We start from the raw sequence: 22,164 nt of genomic DNA, 5'->3' as shown, positions 1-22,164 counted from the left end.
GTGTGGGGGGCGGGTGTTCGGGGGGGGGGGCAAGCCATGAAAAAGGGTCTGAATTGGGGGGGAGGTGGTGTTTCCAGTAAGCCCAGTTCAAGGAGTGTTGAGTGACCGATCAAGGTCACTAAGTCATCGGGACTTCTCCCGCAACAGGATTGCTCGGCCTCCGTGGGGAAGGAGCGCAGCCCGGAGGATAAACTGCCTGAAGCCGGGCTGGGGAACTCCCAGCTGTCGCGGGATTACAACTCCCATCAGCCATGCAAGCTGGAGCTGGTGGGACTTGGAGTCTAGCAACATCAGGAGGGTCCCCACCCTGATCTGGAGGAAAAGCAAAAGAAAGGCCAAGGACCAGACGAGTGGGAGGCGAGGCCGGGGGACCCTGCTGCCTCGTTCCGCCCGATGAGCCGAACCTCCTCGGGACACAAGCATGTGCATTTTCACTTCGCTTCCTTTCCTTTCCTTCTTCCGAAGCTCCACGCGCTCACCCTCGAAGCCCACTGCTTGAAAGACGAGACAACAGAGGTAGAATTAAGGCAGGGCCGTGATTGTCAGCTGTGTCGGCTTGTTCGGCGCGGCGCTGGGGTGCAGAGAAACAGGCGGAGCGGCTCCGACCGGCGCTCACGAGGCCGCGTGTTTGGAGGCGTGTTTGGGGCAGACCTGGGCCAGGCACCGTCGCCTGAGCACGGCGCGGGACTCAACCGGGTCCCGTCCTTGGCGGAAGTGAAGGCGCTTCCACCCGAGGCTCTTCAGTGCTGTGAACGGGCGTATGCCTTTTGAGCAGTAGCTGAGCCTCTCGCCCTTTGGGAACGATGCCGTCGCGGAGGAGGCCCCCTCGGGCTTGGGCTTGGGCTTGGGCAGCAAGCACTGCCTCTCCGGAGTGTGTCCAGCGAGACGGAAGCTCCACAGCTTTCACAGGCGTTGGCTCCCTCCCAATCCATCCGTGCCCACGGAATATTCACACTGCTGCTCCGTCCATCTTCGCGCTTCTTCCAGAGATTACCCTACAACAAGCGCACTTGCCTTTCTGGGTGGAGAAACCCGGGAAAAGCCCTTTTCAAACAGGATGGCCATCCAGATGCTGGAGGACTCCAGTGCTCATCCGCAGAATGATAGGAGTTGTGTTCCGATCAGCAATCTGTGTAGGGCCCTAGACTGCTGGAAAGGTTCACCTCCTGAGCAGTACCGGCGCAGCATCCGTTCCACGGAGAAGGCGGCCTCCACACCACCTGGTTGGGACTGGAGTGCTTCCTCGGGGCGATGGGGCTTGTAGTCGCAGGAGGAGCCCAGGCTGTAAGAGAGTCCCGCGCGCAGAGCGGCCGCACACCCCCATCCAGACCAGACGTCGCCGCAGCGGTTTGGGTAAGGCATCACGGATGCTCCCACAGCATAGCAGCAAGTGAGAGAGAGGGACCCTGCGAGGGCCGGCCGTGCCGGGCAGGGCCCCCACGGGGCAGCCGAGGGGTCGCCGGCGGGGCTGTCACAGGCGGGGTGGGGAGGCCTCCCGTCCGGGCCCCCCGCTCGGCGCTGCTGGAAACGCTCCGCCGCCCCGTCTAGTGGCCGTTGCTCAAGCTGGAGGTCGCGCTGCTGCAGCTCTGCTCATACGAAGGCGGCGCTTCTGAGGGGGAGAAAGAGACAGCGGTTGCGAACACCCTTCTTCACCCCCCCCCCGGCCCAGCCATCCCCATCCCCACGGGCGAGGGGGATCCCCGAAGCGTGGGGCAGATCCTCGGAGGGCTGGCGGCTGGTCAGAGCCGGAAGGGGCCGCAAACGTGCCCTCCGGCGCATCTCGGGAGCCACAAACCTCAAGGGGAGAGAGCGGCGAGGCTGCTGTGAATGGAACACAGCTGCCAGGATGTTAACGGGGACCGGCAGGTACTCGCACGTAACCCTGCTCCTCTGTCGTTTGCACTGGCTACTTAACTGAAGTCCGGGCCCTATTTAAGCTGCTGGTGACGACCTAGAAAGCTCTAAACGGCTTGGGTCCTGGATACTTGAAGGAGCCCCTTCTCCCCTCTGTGCCCCCACCCCCTGAGATCTGAGGCGGCGGTCCTTCTTCGGGAGCCCTCCTTGAATGAGATCAGGAGGCTGGCTACCCGGAGGAGGGCCTTCTCTGTGGTGGCACCCCGACTGTGGAATACGCTCCCCGGAGAGGTTCGCCTGGCGCCCACGTTATATTCTTTTCGGCGCCAGGTGAAAACCTTTTTATTTGCCCACCATTTTGAATGTTAGGGATTTTAATCTGGTTTTAACTACTTCACAGTCGCATTTTGATTTTGCTCCTGTTTTGATTTTGTTGTCATTTCTGAAATGTTATTGTTGGTTGTATGCATATTTTAATGATTGTTAATTGTTGGATTGTTTGTTTTGATTTGTAAGGCGCCCTGAGACGCTTCTGCGTATAGAGCGGGGTATGAATATTTTAAATAAATAAACATTCTATTTTATTAATGTCATTGTAAACTGTTCGGAGATGTCCGTGATGGGCCAGTGTAGAAAGGGGGCAGTGTTTGCTGTTCTTGCTATCGTTAAACAAGTGGGGGAACCAAGATCTCTGGTAGATCAAGTCACCAAGAGATCTACTGAGATTACTGGCTGAGAGAACCTCTGAATATCCTGTTAAATATTATTTCTTAAGAAATTATTATTATTTCTTGCTATTATTATTAATGCTATGGTTCAAAGAAGGAAGAGAAATTTACAGAGAAAGAGAGAGAGAGAGATTACTTGTTAAACTTCCTCATCATTCCCTGGGCTTTGGACTACAGGCTAGAAAATTAGGAGCAGTTCCCCAAATTACAGAGCTCGGCATTGCTAGAGAAACCAAGGCAGGGATGGGGCCCCATCTGCGCCCTGCCTGGGTGGTGCTGGACTACAGCTCCCATCACCCTTGCCCGTGCTGGCTGAGGCTCACGGGAACAAGAGTCCAGCACCATCTGGGGGGCGCAGGGTTCCCCATCCCTCAGACCAGGGGAGGCCAGAGCATCCCTTCCCGCCAGACTGTGCTGCGGCCCCAGCTACACGGGCTCTCCGCGGATCGGGCCGCTCTTACCGTACGGGTAGCCCCAGGTGCTGTACTCCGGAGGCAGGATGAGCGAGCTGGCAGTGGCCACCGGGAGGACGGCCCCCTCCGCGTAATACGGCACCGTCGCCCCCGTCGACAGGCAAAGCGTGGGGTGGTTTGGGGAGCTGCCGGGCTCCAGATCCAGCCTCCCCTCGGGGAAGCTCAAGTTCGGGGCGTAGCTGAGGGGCTGCTGCTGGGAATGGCTCTTGGTGGGGATGGAGACATTGTCCAGCGGGTGCTGCGCGCCGCCAGCCGCCTCCTCGTCCTCGGGCGGCGCGCTCGGGACCACGGGCATCGGGCTGTGGGGGACGGACCGGGAGGGGCTCAGCGGGATGCGGTTCACGGGGATGTTGCCGATGTACACCGGGAGCGCGACGGACACCTCGGGCGACTTGAGGCAAACCTAATGGGGGGAGAGCAACCCAAACAGCCAGCGTAAGAGCAGCGGAGGAGCCCGGGTGTGGGAGCGCACCCAAGGCTTCACTCCCCACTTAGAGCATCGTTTTAAGATTGTATTTCTCTGCGTGTATCCCTTGCCGCTCTTTGTCCGGAGAGCTCTGGCTGTTGGGCAGCAAGGAAAGGACATAGCCACGTCAGAGCAGAATTGAGCCCCCCACTCCAGGCCCTCGGGGGCCGACCGGCTGCCTGTGGGAAGCCCACGGTGCGGATGAGATGAAACCACCCGTCCTGCCCCACAGGTGCCCCTCAGCAACTGGTGACCACAGAAACGGCCGTCCTGCATGCATTCCGTGCATTTCACCCTCCGTGCTAAGAAACAGGAGAGCGGTGGGCCGGGGGGGCCCTCTCGGCCTGACGCCCGGGCCCCAGAGCCCTGTCCTTGTTGCCCCGGCCGTCCCCAGAATGGTCACCCTGCACAAATCCTGCAAGAACAGTCGACTATTTATTGGGAACTCTCGGATGCAGGTGGGGGCAAGCTCAGGCCAGATTTCCGTGCTTCCCACTCCTGCTCCGTGGTCCCTCACCCTCAGGACCCCATGGAGGCAACCGGTCAGAGAGAGGAGGCAGGGAAAGGGAATGAATCTCGCCTGCCGGCTTAGCTATCCATTGAGTGAGGGCGTCAAGTTGCCTTTGCTAAGCTGGAAGGCTGCTGGCCTGCAGCTGGATGGGTGACCCCACAGGGAAGTGGAGCAGGGGGTTGGACTCCACAGCCTTCTAGGCTCTTTCCAAGTCTACTCCTTTCTACTACTGCAGTACTATTAGTATAGAATCATAGAAGAGTCGAGTTGGAAGGGGCCATGAAGGGCATCTAGTCCAACCCCTGCTGTTGCAGGACACCACGTCACCCCATCCCACTCAGGTGGCTGCCCAGTTTCGCCTTGAATGTCTCCCTTGTGGGAGAGCCCCCCACCTCTCCAGGCAGCTGGTCCCACTGCCGCATTGCTCTGACAGCGAGGACATTTTTCCTGATATCAAGTCCAAACCTGGGTTGCCACAACTTGACTTGATTATTCCGTGTCCTACACTCTGGCACCAGCAAGAAGAGACCTTGGTCTTCCTCTTTGTGACAGCCTTTGAGAGACTTGTAGAGGGATATCATGTCCCTGCTATTTACTATGAGTAAATTTACTACTCTTTGCTGCTATTTGCTACTATTAGTAATATACCCCTATAGTATTCTATTCAAATCTGGTCACTGCTCCAATGCTCCAGGCGGGCGAGTCAGCCAGGCCAAGAAACAAAGGAGCAGCAGCAGCAGGACCAGGAGCTGGGAGGGGACGTGGTCCCTAGCGGGGTCTTCGGGGCCCTCGGCGTGGGGTCTCCCGACCTGGATGTAGTAGTCGATGTGGATGAGGCTGCAGCCCTGCAGGATGGACTGGGGCAAGGCCGGCACCAGGATCTGCTCCGTCCACTCGGCCTGCTTCCACGCCTTCACCGCCGAGCCCTCCACCTCGGCGATGGTCCTCAGGTCGTAGATCCACCGCTTGGATTTGTAGGCCACTTTCTGCAGGGGGAGGGGAGCGGATGAGAGGGACGTTAGTGGAGGCCCCTTCGTGCCCCTTGCGACGGCAGAACCTCCCAAATATAGGGGCTTTCTTTTCCACAAGAAGAGAGCGACAGTCGCTCCGAACACAAACAAAAAAGCGCCCCATGGGATTTTCATTGGGGTACCTGGGAAGTGTTGGAGGGGGAAGGGCATTGTCCTATCGGTCCAGCCCATAATAGCAAAAGCACGCCATTGTGCAATGACAGGATTTGCAGGTCTTGTTTTCCTTTCCTCTCTCCTCTCCTCTTTCCTCTTTCCCTTCCCTTTCTTCTTTCCTATTTCCTCTCCCCTCCCCTCCCCTTTTCGGGGGCTTCTGAACTGTAGAAATGTGTGGGGCAAGGACGCCCAGCATGCCATGCTGGCGAGGGGCCGACGGGAGCTGGGGGGAGAGAAGGCTGCCCCTCCCTGCTACCTGGACGAGGCTTGCCACAATAGTGCTGGTGTCCCGGCCTGACTTGTTCTCAATGTCCGTCCGCAGCTGGATGACCTGTCCCACGACGTAGCCCTTGAGGTCGGTGGTGGCCGTCAACACGACAGTGCCAGTTTTCACGAGCTTGTAACTGAACTTCTTGGCGACGGACGTCGTGTTGGGCTGCTGCAGGGAAGGGGTGAGAGGGAAGTTGGCGCGGGGGCAACTCAGCATGCTGGCGAAGAACCTGACCTGACCTTCCCCAGACCGATGGTCCATGGACGAGTGGAGCTGCAGCTCCCATCATCCCCATTCTGCTCAGAGGCGCACAGCATTGCAGTCCGATATCTTGGGGGGCACAGACTGGGAGAAAGCTGCATGGTTCTAAATAGTACTGCAGATTTTATTCAGCTGGATTGCCGCGGGACCCTGACGCCCATCGCAATCTGCAACCGTATGTATTGGTTAGAGCCAGTGCAGCGCAGGGCCACTAGGTTGGTGGCCGGTTTGCAGGGGATGCCATATGGGGCGAGACTGGGGGAACTGGGCCTCTTCAGCCTGGAGAAGAGGAGACTCAGAGGGGATCTGTTGGCGACATCCAGGTATGTGAGAGGGTGTCACACGGAGGTGGGGAGAGACCTGTTCTCCCTGCAGAGGAAGGCAGGACGCGCTCCAATGGAGCAAAGCTCAGGGAGCCAAGGTTCAATTTGGGTGCCAGGAAGCACTTCCTGACAGTCGGGACCCCGAGGGTGTGGAAAGGGCTTCTTGGGAGGAGGTGGAGGCCCCATCGGTGCGGGTGTTCGAGGACAGGCTGGACATGCACATGGTGGGCATGTCGTGAGTGGAGCCGGCTGGTGCCGGAGGTCAGACTAGATGGCCTGGGAGACCCTTCTGACTCGCTCTGTTTCCATGTTTCTCTGTATTTTGGGGGCAGGGGGATTTTGCAAGCTGCTCTAACGCATTGTCAAAAGCTGCCTAGCTCACCTCCCCCGGAGGGGGGGCGGTCAGCACATACCTGGACTGCACCCCCTGGGCTGAAGAGGGAGTGTGTGCGGTGGCGGTGGAAGCACAGTCGGCCCCCTGGATTTTTTAGACGCCTCCATTCACAGAGCACTAGCCTATCGGGGCAGGGAGACTTGTGTTCAAGCAAAAAGCATAGAAAAGTAATAAATGATGATAGAATAACAGCAACAAGCATCCCCTGGGATGTAGCCAGCCCGGAAGTTTCTCGTGTGTGGCCCTAAAGTGGAAGCAAGTCAGATCAGGGGGTGGGGGGGACCTGCTCCCTTCTCCCCCCACCCCACCCAGCACCCTCTGCTTGGGACGGCTGCCTTACCTCAATTTCAGGAATATCATTCAGGTTCAGAGGGCAAAGGACGTAGAAGACCTTGCAGCACTTGTGGTCTTTGGAAAACCGCGACGTCTCTATCACAGCTTTGACCTGGTGCAAGACCTTCCCGAAAGGGCCTTCGAAGGAGGTGGGTGCAGACGCTGCTTCCGAGGAAGGAAGGAAGGAAGGAAGGAAGGAAGGAAGGAAGGAAGGAAGGAAGGGAGATGTGGGCAAAAAGAAACAAGACGCTTTACATACATCTTGCTTTTAAAAAATAGCAAAAGCGGGAACATACTTTCTCACACCTTGCATTACAACAACAGAGATGCCAGCATCTAGCTTGGCCATGCATGTGTACATTCTGCAAAGAATTAAAGCAAATATGCATCTATTTACTTATTTATTTCAATTCTGCTAGCTCTGGGAGGCGGCAGAAACAAGGTATTATACAGTGTCCTTCACAGCCACAAGGGCTAGAAACTTGCGATGTTCTTTTTAAAGGAAAGCAGACAAGAATGACTAGGAGGTGTTGGTTCTGCACCCCTATTAAAGTCTGCACTTAATTAGTGCTTGCGTGGATTATGCATAAGCCTGGACAAAGAGGCAATACTCCAAGAGACAAGCTCTTGAAAATCATTGCAGAAAAAGCTTCCTCAACGTCAAATCCCTCTAATTTGGAAGCCTCCGTGACTTTTATTTTTTCCCATAGGGAGCTCAGGCCGGAATCTTAGGGCTTATCTGATTTCATCCTGACTAAAAGCAGGGGTTAAAAAGAACAAGCCTTGAAGGTGCCAAGACAACACAGGGCTCCACCCCCAGGTTTTCCAGTTCATCCCAGCTCTTAAGCCCCCTGTTCTCTCTAGAAATGGTGGAGGGTTAGATTTGAACTCATAACTCCCTGGCTGCAATTTAAAACAAAAACAAAGATTCAACATGACCCAGATGTGCAAATTCCTAAGTTCTTTTTGGGCCGAAGGCATTGCCAAATCCAGGTTTCTTCCCCAGCGGCCAACACAGGGCTTTTGTGAACTGGGATCTAATCATCCCAGAATGTAACACACAGGGATAAAATTTAATTTGCTTTAATTTGATTTACTCAATGCTTATTTATTTATTTTATTTTATTAAAACATTTTTATGCCGCCCCATTCGCTGAAGCCTCGGGGCGGCTTACAACAATAAATTAAAATAACATTTTAAAATATATACATTAAATAAAATATAAATATATGATATAAAACATACAATATAAAACAAGCTGCCCTGGCCAGATAAAATTCAATAATATTAACATTTAAAATACTGCTTAAATAAAAAAATTTATTTATTGTTTCATACTGTATCACTGTTTTAATTCTGTGGATCATGTTATTAGTTGTTTTAAATTGTTTTACATTCCTGTAAGCCGTCCTGAGAGATTCATATAAAGGACGACATACAAAAGCTTTTAATAAACAAACAAATAAATAAATAAAACAGAAGAAGCAGAAGACCAAGAAAGCAGGGTAATATTAATATTGTAATATTGTACCTGGAAGTAAGAACTGGAATGGAAATGTGTGCTCGCCAGCTGTCAGCGTCCCTGTGGAACGTGCAAGGAAGAAGAAAAACAGGGAATCAGAGGCACATACACCATACAGTGTATTCCCAACATGAAGGACCAGGACTGGATTGCCCAGGGCCCTCTGTTGCAGCGGAACACCCCCGAAGAGCACCATCTATTTGCTCTGTGCCTGGAAGTTGGGGAAACTCACTTAGGGTCCCCGTGAAAGGCAGAAGAGGCAATGAATGGGGGCATTTGCCACTTGGAATCCCTGAACCAGACAAAGCATGAGAGATTCTCCGGCAGAAAGTCCCCAGAACTGCAGGTAAAGCAGAGACGCCCCTGCCTGAAACCCTGGAGAACTACTGCCTGGCTGTGGCCCTGGTGAACCTCGGCCTGATTCACTGCAAAAGAGCTTCCCCCTTGGGTGACAGAATGCCATGGACCGTCCTTGTGAGCAGAGGGGCAAGAGGGCTGTTGGACTCGCTTCCCCAGGAAGGTCCCCCTCTTCCTCTTTGCAAGCAGGGACAGAAAAGCGGCCTTTGGGAAGGTGGGCCATGAGTCCTGCCATTTTAAACTTCCCGGTTTCGATGCTGCACATGCCCGGTTGCATCCCCCATCTTTCTGGATGGGAGTGAAAGCTGGGCAGGGAAGGAAACAGGCCGGCAGAGAAAGGATGCTTCCAAAACACGGTGCTGGAGGAGAGGGTCACAAATGCGCTGCGCTCGCAGAAGGGCGGGCACGTGGCTGTCGTAGTTTGGAAACACCATGAGAAGGCGAGCCTCCCCAGCAAAGAGCCTCATGCAAGGGAAAGGTGACGGCAGGAGGAGAAGATGAACCAAACAGGAGTTGGGTTGACTCCAGCAACGAAGCTCCCGCCTGAAGTTTCTGAGAGCCAAGCAGGGCTGACGACAGGAGACGCGCTCCTGGAGCTGCCGTGAGTCCACACAACCCGACGGCACACAACCACAGTGACAACGGCAGCAACTCAATCTATTTAACAACGTCGTGTTTTAGGGAGGAGAGAGGGAATTTTTCATCACGTTTGGCTTTTAATAAGTGGAAAATAAAATAAAAAATACAATCTGGTCACTTGGAATGACAGCTGGGGAGTCCGAGGCCCCCTGTCATTCCAAAGCCCTGTATTTTCAATGTATTTTATCATGTTGTAAGCCGCCCCGAGGTTTCGGCAAGGGGCGGCATAGAAATGTAATAATAATAATAATAATAATAATATTGTTCTGAATGCTGCACCCAGCCCAGGGTTGGTTAGAAACACGGCAGCTCTTAGAGTCTCACCAAAGGGTTGTGCATGAAGGAGCTTGTCCCAGCCCTGCCAAGCTGCGCTTGTTTTTGGGCAAAATTACACTTAACAGCAAGGTTGTTTCCAAACGCTGCCTTGAGCTGCTTTCCCCATCCTTGCACCCTCCAGAGGTTTTGGACTTCAGCTCCCATGAGGCCTGTGTCAGCATCTGGGGAAGGATAGCTTTGGTAATCTGCAGGAGGAATTTTGCAATGTATGGCTGTGAAAGCTGGACCATAAGGAAGGCTGAGCGCCGAAGAATTGAGGCCTTTGGGTTGTGGTGCTGGAGGAGATTCCTGCGAGTCCCTTGGACCGCCAGGTGATCAAACCGGTCAGTCCGAGAGGAGATCAACCCTGACTGCTCTTCAGAAGGCCAGATCCTGAAGATGAAACTCAAATACTTTGGCCACCTAATGAGAAGGAAGGACTCCCTGGAGAAGAGCCTGATGCTGGGAAGAATAGATGGCAAAAGAAGAAGGGGACGGCAGAGGATGAGGTGGCTGGATGGAGTCACTGAAGCAGTCAGCATGAGCTTAGCTGGACTCCGGGGGATGGTGGAGGACGGGAAGGCCTGGAGGAAGGTTGTCCATGGGGTCGCGATGGGTCGGACATGACTTTGCGACTAGCAACAACAACAACAGGAGGGATTACCTTCTTCCTGTTGACAGACTGGCTGCAGTGGGCAGAGTCTTGGAGGGTGGGTGAGATAAAAAGAACAGCAAATTACTTTCATGGGGGGAGAATAGGAAAACAGGGAGAGCACAAGCCGGCCGGAAAAATAAAGCTACCCCTCAAAAAGGCAGTGATTAGTACTGAGGATACAACGGCGTAAAGGAAAATTCTGACGCATGGACATCCATCAAGACCAAGGAGAGTGCGAAACGTGTAGGTCGGTCTGGGAATGTGTGTACACACAGACACACCAAAAAGAAGCGTGGAATTTGTTTTTCCCAGCTGTGAAAGGTTTTATAAAGGTTGCAAATGAATAATTTAAAAGCTTCCCAGACTGGCGACGACGGATGTATTCCTATGCTCCCACCCTCCCACAGAGTTTGTTTGCTGGGGGAAGCGGGGCGGGGGGGGGGGGGCTTCATCCCATACATGAACCTTTCTTTCCGATGTCTCTTTCTCCCACGTTTAGCCACTAGGTGGACATCAGCAGCCGCTTCAGGGACAAGTTTACCCTGGAAGAAGCCCTTCAAATGCAATGACAGCCAACGTCACATGGTGAGAAAGAAGAGGGAACCATTTTCACGGCTTGAATACCTATTAGTCTTTAAGTCCTGCCACCCCAGGTGGGCCCACTGGAGAGGGCCGGGCATAGACTTCCACGCCAGGTGGCAAATTGGGGTCACAAAGGCAGGTTGCTTACCTAGCACTGACATTCTTCGAGTGATTATCCGTGCAAGAGGAGCATACAAGTTTTTTTATTTACTTCAGGATGAGAAAAGGCGGGAAGGGAGGTTGGAGAGAAGGCCAAGAGCTTAAAGGAAGAGGGAACTCGTGGAGAATAGCTAGGAGGAGAAAGAATATCCTGATGCACCCACGATGGCGGTTGAAGAAGATCTCAGGACAGGATGGGAATCTCTCTCTCTCTCTCTCTCTCTCTCTCTCACACACACACACACACACACACACACACCAGGGTGTCTCCAGGGTCTGGTCTCCCAGGAAAGAGCAATTATCTAGCCCTGGAGGCTTCCCAAGCATGTGCACAGAGCCCAACGGGGTGACGCACCGTGATGCAGAAAGATGGAGAGGTGAACCATCTCCTTAAAAGGTGGAAATAGCACACCTCCTCTGGTATAGGATCCCTAGAATATGATGCCCGGCACCCTCACCGCACTCAATTCGGCACCAGGCAAAGATGGTTCTGTTTCCCAGGCATTTTAGCAACCAGATAGTGTTTTCAAATTGTATATGAATTTATGGATGGTTTTAGTTTACTGTCCCTGTTAAAATAATGTCTTTTAATTGATCCACAGAGTTGTCCAAATTGTGCTATTTTTGCATTTTATTGGTCTTAATTGTTCACCACCCAGGGAGTCCTGTTTAGGACCATGAGCACAGTCAATCCATCAATCTGTCACCTGGTTTAGCCTTCACCTGCAATGCAAAACTGACTAAAGCTCACAGGTGTGAATGTAACTTCCAAGAGTCAGTTCCCGCATGCAGGTGTTCTTCCATATCCAGAAGGGAATCCAGTGTCAAAAGCTGGGCAAGCCAAGAAACCCAGGCTGCACACACTTAACAAGGACTTCAAGAGGACTAGTGACCTTCCAAAGGTTTTGGCCACCAACTCCTTAGCTGGCATAGCCAATGGGGAAGGAGAAAAAACTGGTCTTACCCTTATGGTTAATGAGGTGGGATTAAAATAAATCTAACAAACAAACCAACCTTTTTTTTCTTTTTTCCTGATCATATGCAATCTTGCTCTTTGCAAATATTCATCAGCCCTACATCACGAAAATTCATCATGTTATTTCATCATAACCACGTAACAAAATGTGCTAGATGCCATTGTCTTTGTGTTGCTAACATGTTTATAGAACATGTTACAATCCCAGATGATACAGAATAAGTCTAATATGTAGCCTGAAGGAGTAAAACTACACAAAGATAAAATTGTATGAAACCACAGATGGACTTTTAATGTTTATTTTTTCTTGTGCGTTACTAGAGGAAACCAAACCATGCCTTAAAAATAAAAGTGATGACATAAATGAAATATCACATTTCATGTTATGTAGTAATATGCAGGTGTGTGTATGTATGTATGTATATATATGGTGTTCAGAGAAAGGCTAGATGTGCACATGGTGGGCATGTTGTGAGCGGAGCCGGCTGGAGCCAGGGGTCAGACTAGATGGCCCAGGAGGCCCCTGCTGACTCGCGCTGTTTCTATGTTTCTATATGCAGTTGGAACTGTGGCGCCTTTAAAATATGATCAAAAATCTATGCCCTTTGGCCTGTGACTTGCCCTGAGTGAAGGCAAACGACAAGCCGTTCAAAATCCTGAGTTCAGAACCGCACCAACAAGACTCTGCCAAGCTGCTTTTGGGCCTTTCCAGACCGGAGTAAAAGAAGAAGAGGCAGGTTCGCTGCACCTCTCAGAACAGGGCAACTGCAACCCCATGCGCCTTTCCCTGGGAGTAAGACCCGTGAAACGCAGTGCGGCTTAGTTCTGTGTCAGCATCTCTGGGGCCCGCCAGCGAAGCAGCCTGTGAAGGCGCCAGGTGCATCATTACACCTATGTGGGGCCGGGTTAACCTTGCGGCCGAGCTGTGCATCAGGTTTCGATCGCAGCTCAGCCGCGACCTTGCCGGGCCGCCTGCCAGCAGCCACGCTCTGCCTCTGACCTGTAATATTAGGAACACAATGACGTGACCTCATACAGAGAGTGAGCGGAACGATGACTAAAAAGGCAATGTACACAAAGCACCCTGAATGCTCCACAAAAAAAAGCCACTGTGCTTCAGTAAATTATTAATTTTGTAGCTATATGTAGGGCTGTAGCTTGGTGACGAAAGACAGCACTGGATTATGGAAAATCCCATTAGAAGGTTCTTGGGCAGCACATCATGAGAGGATCCTTAGCAAGAGGCCTTGAAAGATGTTGCCCAGCCAGAACAGTGAACAGTCAAATGTACGCATCAGATTGGAAGACCGTCAAGTCCAGGGGAAGAGATCTGGCCTCTGTCTCCCCACCAGGACTTATTTTATGGCAGGGCCTTCTCAATGGCTGCCCCCAAGTCTGGAATTCCCTGGACAGATAGGCCAGGCTCACTCCATCTCGGATGTCCGTCTGCCGATAGGCAAAGACTTCGTTATTCAGACAAGCTGGGGCATTGAAATGGGACTTGCTTGATGCTGCAGGTTTTAATTGGTGGCTGCTCTTTGTTTTTACTGGCTTTGAAGTGCTGTTTTAGGTCTAATTTTGCAATTTGAGGTGGAAAGGTGCAACAGGAGTGCAGATGAGACACCCCCAAACACATCTAGGTAAAACAGATGGGCTGCACAGCCTCTGCTTTTTACAAGGGAAAGCCCAGGAAAAAAAGCTTTATTTTCCAGCAAGCAAATTTAGAGTATGTGGGAGGAAGAAGCAAGATGCTGCTACGGTTCAGGGCCCAGATGAACATTTTCCTTACTCTCCCACCAGCACAGGTAACCGATTTGGAGTGGGACCAGAAAAGGGTATTTTACATTCAGGCAGCGTGTGGTAAGAAGTCAAGGAGACGAGAGAAACTTCAGTTCTGTTTTGAAAAGGAAGCCGAGGACAGAACAGGGTTAAAGGCATTCTTCCACCGAGAGACCAGTGCTTGACGATTCGGTCTTGCTTCTTGTCCTGCTTCAAGGATCCGCAATGTCAGCTTTGCGATCATGCAATGTATTATTTTTCACTGCTGATAATGCCACTGGAAAGACGTTCCCAATTTATGCTTATGCACCCAGCGATGCTCATTTTCTTTCACTCTGTAATCTTCTTAGATAAAACATTCAGTGCATTTCAATTTGCTTGTGGGTCTGAATCAATCTGCTGATGTTTGCCGGATTTGATCTGGCCTGGTTCCCTCTCTCGCCACCTCCTTTTTCTCAGTGCCACGTTCCACACCGGCTGTGGAGCAAACTTCTGCCAGTCTCAAAGGCAAATCGGCCGTCCCCTTTCCTGGCCCCACCCTGGAGTCAGGCACCTGACCATTAGGCGACACTCCCAGCTTGTTTTAGCATGGTGCCAAGAGAAAGATAAAGACATTTGGATGCAAGTCATGCTTCGCTTAAGGGAGGGCTGACGAACATTTCTCCACCAAGGGGTAGTTCCACTGCATCGCCTCTGGGGATGCCTTGGAGGTCAGAGGGTGGGACCTCCCTTCCCTTCTGGGCAGCCCATTCCTTTTCCACACCTCCTCCTCTCCTCCACACCCCCAGAACGGGTTGTTCTCACTGGAGCCCTGAACTTGGGGCATACGCTGTGATTTAGAGACAGCGCTGTGCAAAAGTACAACAGAGAGCGTTACACAAGCGGCAATTAAACAGACCAGGGAGCCCTTTCCAGGCAGCCGCGGAGTTGAGGCTCAGCATGAAGCATTTCTTGTGGCGGGGGATGTCACGGGGGGAAGCGAAGGGGCTCAGGGCACCCAGCTCGGAAACAAAGTCATCCTTGGGAAGAGAAGTCCGATTTCCTGATTTCTGATGCAAGAAGGGGGCGGACTGAGGTTGGAGGTGACACATACAACCTGCACATATCTTGAGCTAATGCTGACAGCCCTTTAGAAGACATTGCCCATCGTGGCTTGGCCTCTCACTGGTTGGACTGCATTTAAAACTGGGCTGCTTTCATGTTGTTTAGCAGCCCTCTTTGCAATAGTAAAAGGAGGAATTTTTTTAAAGCTTGTCTGCCAAGGATGCTGTTTTAATAGAAACAGGCAGGTTTTGAAGGAAGGGGCATCTTGGTTCCCGGCATTATGCAAACATGTGAAAATCCAGAGGCCTCAAGGAAAGACGCAGCTCACAAGGTCCTTTTATTCTCCTTTGCACCAATAAATCCACTGAAGGCTTAACAAGTATGCAGTCCTCCTTCAATGCCAATCAAAACACATCTGTGCAATGCGTTGGCGCGCATGCATGCGTGGGCGCACGCACCGAGACACGCACAGGTTCTCTCCTCGAAGGCGAAGAATCGCAATGGATGGAGTCAAACCGGAGGTGGGGACTAAACAGCCCCAAAGGGTAGCGTTAGTAGACGATGCCCAAAGCTCAAAGGGGCAAAGCCCTCGGAAGCCACAGACATCACTGGCCAGCCCATCCGCCCTGACTCCCCTCTGAGCTAAGCTGTCCTCAGACAACGGTGGTATAGCCCCCGCACTCAACCTGTGCCCCCCAACTGGGCTTGCTGTGGGTTGTTCTGCCACGGAAGCTGGCCAGCAAGGGGCATTGGAGGGCTAAACAGCATTCAGACTTGGGCCCCAGGTAGAATCCAGCCACACCATTCGGGGAAGCTACACCTGAAATTTTCTGCCGCTTCCTGGCAGGCCAGGCTGGGACGAGGTGCAGAGTCCCACGACCGGGCTCAGTCTTCCTCAACTTCGTGCCCCCAGGTGTTTTCAACTACAACTCCCAGCAAGCCAGACTGTTGACCATGTTGTCTGTGACTGATGGGGCCTGTAGTCCAGAACATTTGGGGAAGGTTGATGCGGGCCAGAATGGTCATCCCAGATGGACACCCTGCTCTGCAGGGACTCAGCGAAGGGCCTTCTCTAGTGTTGTTGTCCAGAGACGCTGAGAAGCAAACCGGGACCTTCTGCGATCCTCGTCTCAGTACCAGGCTGCTGAGCAGCAGGGGGCTGTTGTCCCATTAGGGGGCTTCCCACAGGCAACAGGTTGACGCGAGGCTGGAAGGCCTCACACGATCCCAGGGGTTTCAAAAACTCAACCCTGGCTGCAGCCGCTGGTCCGCGCTCCAAAAGATAAGGCCGCATATCCTTGCATCTCCCATCTCAGCAGCAAGGGTAAAACACTAGTCCAGTTTTGCCCTTCTCCTGTTCTTCGAATGACATCCCACACAGTCACAGTCAAACTAGGGACACAAGTGTGCACCCAGGAGGTGTTATTCACGTTCAGGAGTTTGGATCAGAGCCATCCATCTAATCCAGCAGGCAAGTCCTCTCGGGGGGGGGGGGGGCAGGCCCGCCAAAGCAGCTCACAAGAAAGGCGGGGTGAGGTTAGGGCACCGTCCCCAAGGCGCTCTCTGAGTGACAGAGGGCCTGTTGTCTCCACCCTGATCCTTGGCAGGAAGACTCAATGCAGCCGCGGTTATGCGCCAAGGAAGGAGCGCTGGGTTAGGGGCCCGCAGCAAGCAGACAGGTGGACAACCGGCCCTTCTCCTTCAGGTTGGGTTTGCAGGTGTTTTGCTGCACTACCCATGGGCCCATCACTGCGATGGACGTGGCGGGGGAATGGGGAGGCAGAAGAGGGTAGAGATGTGCCGCACATGGTCAGCACCAGGTGTGTCGCACCTGCTGGGAAACCCTGCGGCGGAAGTGTCTCCCCGCAGAGTCCAGAGGAAACAACACGTTCCAGGGAACCTTGCATCCCGGAAGCCCCGGCCCGGCGTTGGCAAGAGCTGGGCAAGGTCGGGAAGGACAGTTGGAGAAAGCTCATTTTTATGGTTGTCGTTACGTCAGAGGCAACTTGGCAACACCCAACAACACAAAGACACCCAAGGAGAGGAAGGAAAAGTGAAACTCAACCCTGAGGAGGAGGAGGAGGAGGAGATGGTGTTGAAGAAGGAGAACTTGGGAGAGGCAGAGATGGTGATGGAGGAGGAGGACACTACCAGTATCTCTATAAAAAACAGGCTCAAACTTGCCATCTAAAATTGCCCAGGAAAAGATGTTTTCACTACAACAGAAGAAGTCCCGCTTGGGCAACAGCATGGGCCAAATTTCGGCAGGGAGAAGAATCCAGACATCCAGCCAAGTGACACCCAGCTTGCCGCTCCCCAGTCACTAGACTCCCAAGCAAGCCCTGGGAGCAAAATTGGTCCTGTGGTGCATTCCCCACGGGGAAGAAACCCAAGATGGCTTGCATGCTCTTTTCCGTTTGGTCTTCACAACGACCCTGTGAGGTAGGCTAGGAAGAGGGCAGAGACTGGCCCTAAGGTAGACAGGGGGTCCCAGGCCAACATACATGATTATCATCCTCATTAGTGTCAAGACTGGAAGACTGCAGTGTGCAGCGAATCTTGCTTCACACCGTCCGTTCCTAGAGCTCTAAGGAAGTCCCAGGAAAGCCGTGGAGCAAAGCGGAGCTTGCAGGGAGATCGTTAGCCAGTCCGGCCAGCCACCTTGCCGGCTCCAGGCATCACGACCACCCTCGCCCAGTGGCAGACTCGGAGGAGGGCTGGATTGTGTGAACGCCCCCAGCACAAAAACGTGCCATTCCCTCTCAAGAGCGAGGCTCAAAGCCCAGCGATCCCAGTTGGACCCGGTACGCTTCCTGCTGCGCTTCCAGCCCCTTTGTACGATAGCATCTGCCCGTCCGGTGCACAGAAAACAAAGCCGAGCTTGTTCCGTGATCGCAGCGCAGAAGCTGAGCGGCAACCGTGCGATTTGCGGATCCGGAGCAGGGGGCACGCTGGGTCACACTCGCTTTTGCTCCAGGAATCCGGCCGGATGGAGCAGAAGTGGCCCAGCCTGTTCGCCGCTCCCTTCGGACAGCTCCCTCCCCTTTTTCCAGTGAGTCACCTGAAATTTCTCTGCCGCCCCGCACCGCCCCCTCCGCCTCCAGTGGGCATGCGGCAACAAAGCCACACTGTTCTGCGCTTCAACGGACGCCTCCTAAAATTACTGTTTTCCTATTCCAAGCCCATTTACAGGCTGGGGGGGGGGGGCATGGTGCCGTCCCCTGTCAAACCAGACCACGGCCAGGCCCTTTCTACCTTCTGGCACAAGCCCAGGGCAAGGATCAGGCTACCAGCTTTGGGTGCTGACTCCACCCCACACAAAGAACCCACGGCGAAGTGGTCCAGCCGGGTTTAGGATCCCCGCACCTGGGAAAGCCTCTCCCAGCAAAAAAGTAACATTCCCCAACCTTGAAGCCTCTCTCTGCATCCGCTTGCAACTCCCATCCAGAGCAAGCATGGCAACTGGCTGGGGATGATGGGGGTGGTAGGCCTGTAAATCCAGAGGCCACCGGGCTAAGGAAGCCCGCACTGCTCCATCCGTCTGTGGCAGGGAGAGACGCAAAGCTGATCGGCACCATCCGACGCAGCCAAGAAACCAGCAAGTCGAGACTCCCCTTTTGAGCTGTTTCCCTTCCTGCTACTCATGAGGAAACAGTCCCCCAAGCCCAGGTGCACTTCCAGCCACTGTGGGGCCCCGATCACGGCACGTCCTCCCTGCACGTACCCCAGCCATCTTTGTGCCATGCCTTCTTCTGTGTTGGGACCCAGGACGGGGGCTGCTGGGACCCCCTGACTACGGCATTCCTCCTGGCAGGCAGGTAGGATTTTCAACGGGCCCATCAAGCAGGGCCTGTCCTTGGGTGTGGGATCTATGCAGAGAGGAGGTCTGTGCATTTGCTAGAACGTGGCTTCTCTTGTCCAGAGACCGTCCTGTGTGAGGCCATCCTTGAAGACGGCCCCGGGGTGGCACGGAAAGCGGCGGCGGCGAGAGCCCCAGCGGCGACGGGAGGCTGGAATTCATCTTGCCAGCGTTCTTGGTTTCCAGTCTAATTTCCATGCTCATGTCCAGCTGATGAACAAAGATCCGTGAAAGGGAACTCAGTCCCCTTCCAGCCTGGCCTGTGAGCTGCAGGCATTATCCATTCTTCAGCCAGAATCCCCTTCTGGATCCTAAACAGGTGCACCCCGCCCCCGCGGCCCAGGAAAAAGTACACTGTCTACCCGCAACATGCGCATCCAACCCAGCTAGCCAGGAAAGCTTGGAGGTGGTGGCACCCTTTGTTCCATGAACGCTTGGATTCCCTTGTTAAGAGCACGAGGATCGTTTCATGGACTTCTTTAGCACAGCTATCGCATTTTTTTTTTCTTTTAATGCACCCTGAAAGATGTCCCAGCACCTTCTTCTCATTTAAGGCAGGCGAGAAGAATAGAAACATAGAAACAGAGGAAGTCAGAAGGGGTCTCCTGGGCCATCTAGACTGGCCCCTGGCTCCAGCTAAAGAGAGGAAAAATAGGAGTTTGGGGAAAGGAGTGTCGTGCTTAAATCGTTGCACAACTCTAACCCCCAACAGCTCTTTCGCTTTATCCCCCAAGACATCTCCCACCTTACCTGATTCTTTAAAAAATCAACAGTTTGCATCACAAACTGCTCCAGTGTGCTAAAGGGGTTGGTTTTATTTGTAACAGCTCTCGAACGCTACAACAGACGAGTGTAGCTTGCAGCAAGCCAAGCCAAGCCAAGTCTCTTAGGGCCTGGCTTTTTGCTAAAGGAGGATTTTTTAAAAAGAATTGGGGGCATGAAAGAGAAGAATGGAGGGCAGCAAGGCCCATATTTGCCCCAAGTCTTAGCTGAAACCAGCCTGGCTGGACTTTTGCTCCCTTGATCGAGTCCTGCACTCTGGGCGACCAGTTCAGAAGGACCCCTATCATGTCTCCCTGTAACTCTTGGCCTCCAAGTTCACCGCAGAGGAAACCTTGCAAAACATCCACATGCACACAAGGGAAGGACTTGCAGCCTCACAAGGCGGGGGGGGGGGGGGGGGGGGGGGGGAGGGGGGGGGGGGGGGGGAGGGAGGGAGGGAGGGAGGGAGGAGGAAGGGTTTTTCCTTGCCATGGAGATAAGCTCCACAGCTTACAAAAAACCCCACAGACAAACTTCCATCCAGTTGTGATTTAAGGATTTGAAGCCCGGACCCGTAAAAGAAGCTTGCAGCCGTGTGCGGAGCCCAGCTTGCACGTCGGCTCCAAGTCAGGAACAAAGTCAAAGAGACGGGAAGTCTTTGTTGCCACACGGCCCAAGACAACTTCCAAACCCCGAACCCGTACCTTTATCTGCCAGGGAGAGCGTGGTGTTGAAATACTGTTCGTCCACGGTCCATGCTGTGTCGTTCACTTTGCTGGACACTCCACAGAAGCCGACGCAGCTCACCTTGATGGCTGGAGGAAGAGGAAGAACAGCAAACTTTAGCTATGCTGGCAAGCTCAAAAGAGACAGCTGCCTGCATCTTGGAGTAACCAGCCTCCCCCAGACTCTATTGTGCCGTGTACACCCAAGGAGACCTACCGCCCAGCCCTTCCAGGACATTGTCAAACTCTCCTAGCCCCAAAAAGTCCCCAGATTTCAGCCTCCTGTCTGGTACAGTTTCCCCACCCCTATAAAAACCAAACCACGACTGAGATATCCAGAAACTTGCACAGGAATAGTTCTTTTATGGCTCCAAACCCCTTTGAGGCCCCAAATGAGATTAACTATCGGTCATCTCAGTCTCTTCTGAAAGCCAAGGGTCTGAGTTAAAACCTCCAGCAAACAGAATTAAAATCCATGGAGAGAAAGCTTTTTTTATGCTGGTTTAAATTTTATCGCCAAACTACACGGAGGGAAGTCGTCCTGGGGGAACACCAGTGGGGAAAGGAAATATATCAAGGATGGCAGCCACCTGGGGATCTAGTTTCGAATAAGGCAAACCATTTTCCCCCAGTTTCAGCTAGATCCTTCCTCTAATGGCCACAAATCCTGCAAAGGAGAGAAACTCAGAAGCCCCCTGTGAGCCTTTTTCAGCAGCAAAGCAGGTTTAAGAAAATTAAAAGAAAAGAAAACTAGTTTGACATTGCACCTGATTCAGTACATTATGGTTCACATTTGCTGTTTAAATCAGGATTATACACCAAGCATCCCCGAAGCTGTATGTCAATGAATGTTTCTTACAAGGTCACATTTACTCAGAAACAAGTGCTCTATAGCTAAGCAAGGAGCTGAAGTTCACGAGACCGACTTGGTAGCAGTGGGGAGAAATTTGCATAGCGCACGTTCTCAGAAGTCACACTAGAACCTTATCAGAAATTTGCAGTGTGGTTCTCCAAGCTGAAAAGGAGAGATATAAAAATGGGCATGCCGGAGAAAGCATGCACGGTCCTTAACATATTTGTAGCAAATGTGTTATCTACATATTTTTATTTTTAAAAAGCTTGTATCACAGGAAAGTGCTCGTCCAAACATGTATATTGATAAACATGCACGTGGAAATGCACGCAGACTTTCCAGAGAACCTTCAAAACAAGTTGCCAGTTGATGAGGGAAAGGACCATGTAAATGTGAAAGCAGAAAAAATGAGAAATTGGGAGAAACCAACGTTCATCCAACCCTAAGGCTTTGGGTTGGTCTTTTTCTGACTTATAAGCTTAAGTCTAAAATGGCTTGTAACTGGGACACCTTAACGCCTGTCTCCATATATCATTCCCAAGTCACTCAGGTCATCAATGGAGGCCCTCCTTCGCGAACCCTCCCTAAATATGGTGAGGGGGGACTTGCCAAGGAAAATTCCCTTCCACGGGAAGTGCAACTGGCACCCACTTTATCTTGTTTTCGGTGCCAAGTCAAGACATTTTTATTTAGTATTTGTTTTTAGACTGGACCTGCTTTGCTGCTGGTTAATTGTTTTATTGCTTTATTGGTTCTTGTTATTCGTTTATTGCATTTATTTCCTCCTCTTCTATGTGTTTGTTGTATTTATATTGTATTTTATTGCATTTATTTCCTCCTCTTCTATGTGTTTGTTGTATTTATATTGTATTTTAATCCTGTTTGTTTATGGCTTTGGTGTGCTATTGTTGTTTTTATTTGTATTTTATATTGTACTGTGAGCAGTCCAGAGAGCCTGTGGCCAGGGGTGGCATACAAATGCAAGGAACAGATAAATGAATCAATAATCAATAACCTGCTCCACTCTCTTGGAGGAAGGATGGGTATGATTTATGGAATCTTACTATGGAATCTGCTTCCTGGAGAGGTCTGCCTGGCACTGATGTTAGACTCTTTCCGGTGCCAGGTAAAGACCTTT

General features: G+C 52.4%; 1 protein-coding gene across 1 annotated transcript in view; it reads right to left on the bottom strand.

The window, feature by feature from the left end:
- Positions 1-15: 15 nt before the first annotated feature.
- The window catches only part of ARRDC1 (arrestin domain containing 1), a 36,751-nt gene continuing 14,602 nt past the window's right edge, over positions 16-22,164 (bottom strand). Inside the window, exons 2-8 of the mRNA XM_044439842.1 lie at positions 20,153-20,263; positions 8,331-8,381; positions 6,806-6,960; positions 5,473-5,655; positions 4,842-5,018; positions 3,044-3,458; positions 16-1,609 (exon numbers count right to left, since the gene is read on the bottom strand). Of these exons, the coding sequence (XP_044295777.1) occupies positions 1,545-1,609; positions 3,044-3,458; positions 4,842-5,018; positions 5,473-5,655; positions 6,806-6,960; positions 8,331-8,381; positions 20,153-20,263 (1,157 nt within the window). The 3' untranslated portion in view covers positions 16-1,544. The remainder of the gene's footprint in view (positions 1,610-3,043; positions 3,459-4,841; positions 5,019-5,472; positions 5,656-6,805; positions 6,961-8,330; positions 8,382-20,152; positions 20,264-22,164) is intronic.

The sequence above is a fragment of the Varanus komodoensis genome, unplaced genomic scaffold (assembly GCF_004798865.1).
Source record: "Varanus komodoensis strain SLA01 unplaced genomic scaffold, ASM479886v1 scaffold36, whole genome shotgun sequence".
NCBI classification, from domain to species: domain Eukaryota; kingdom Metazoa; phylum Chordata; class Lepidosauria; order Squamata; family Varanidae; genus Varanus; species Varanus komodoensis.
This window is presented reverse-complemented; position numbering and strand designations above follow the sequence as displayed.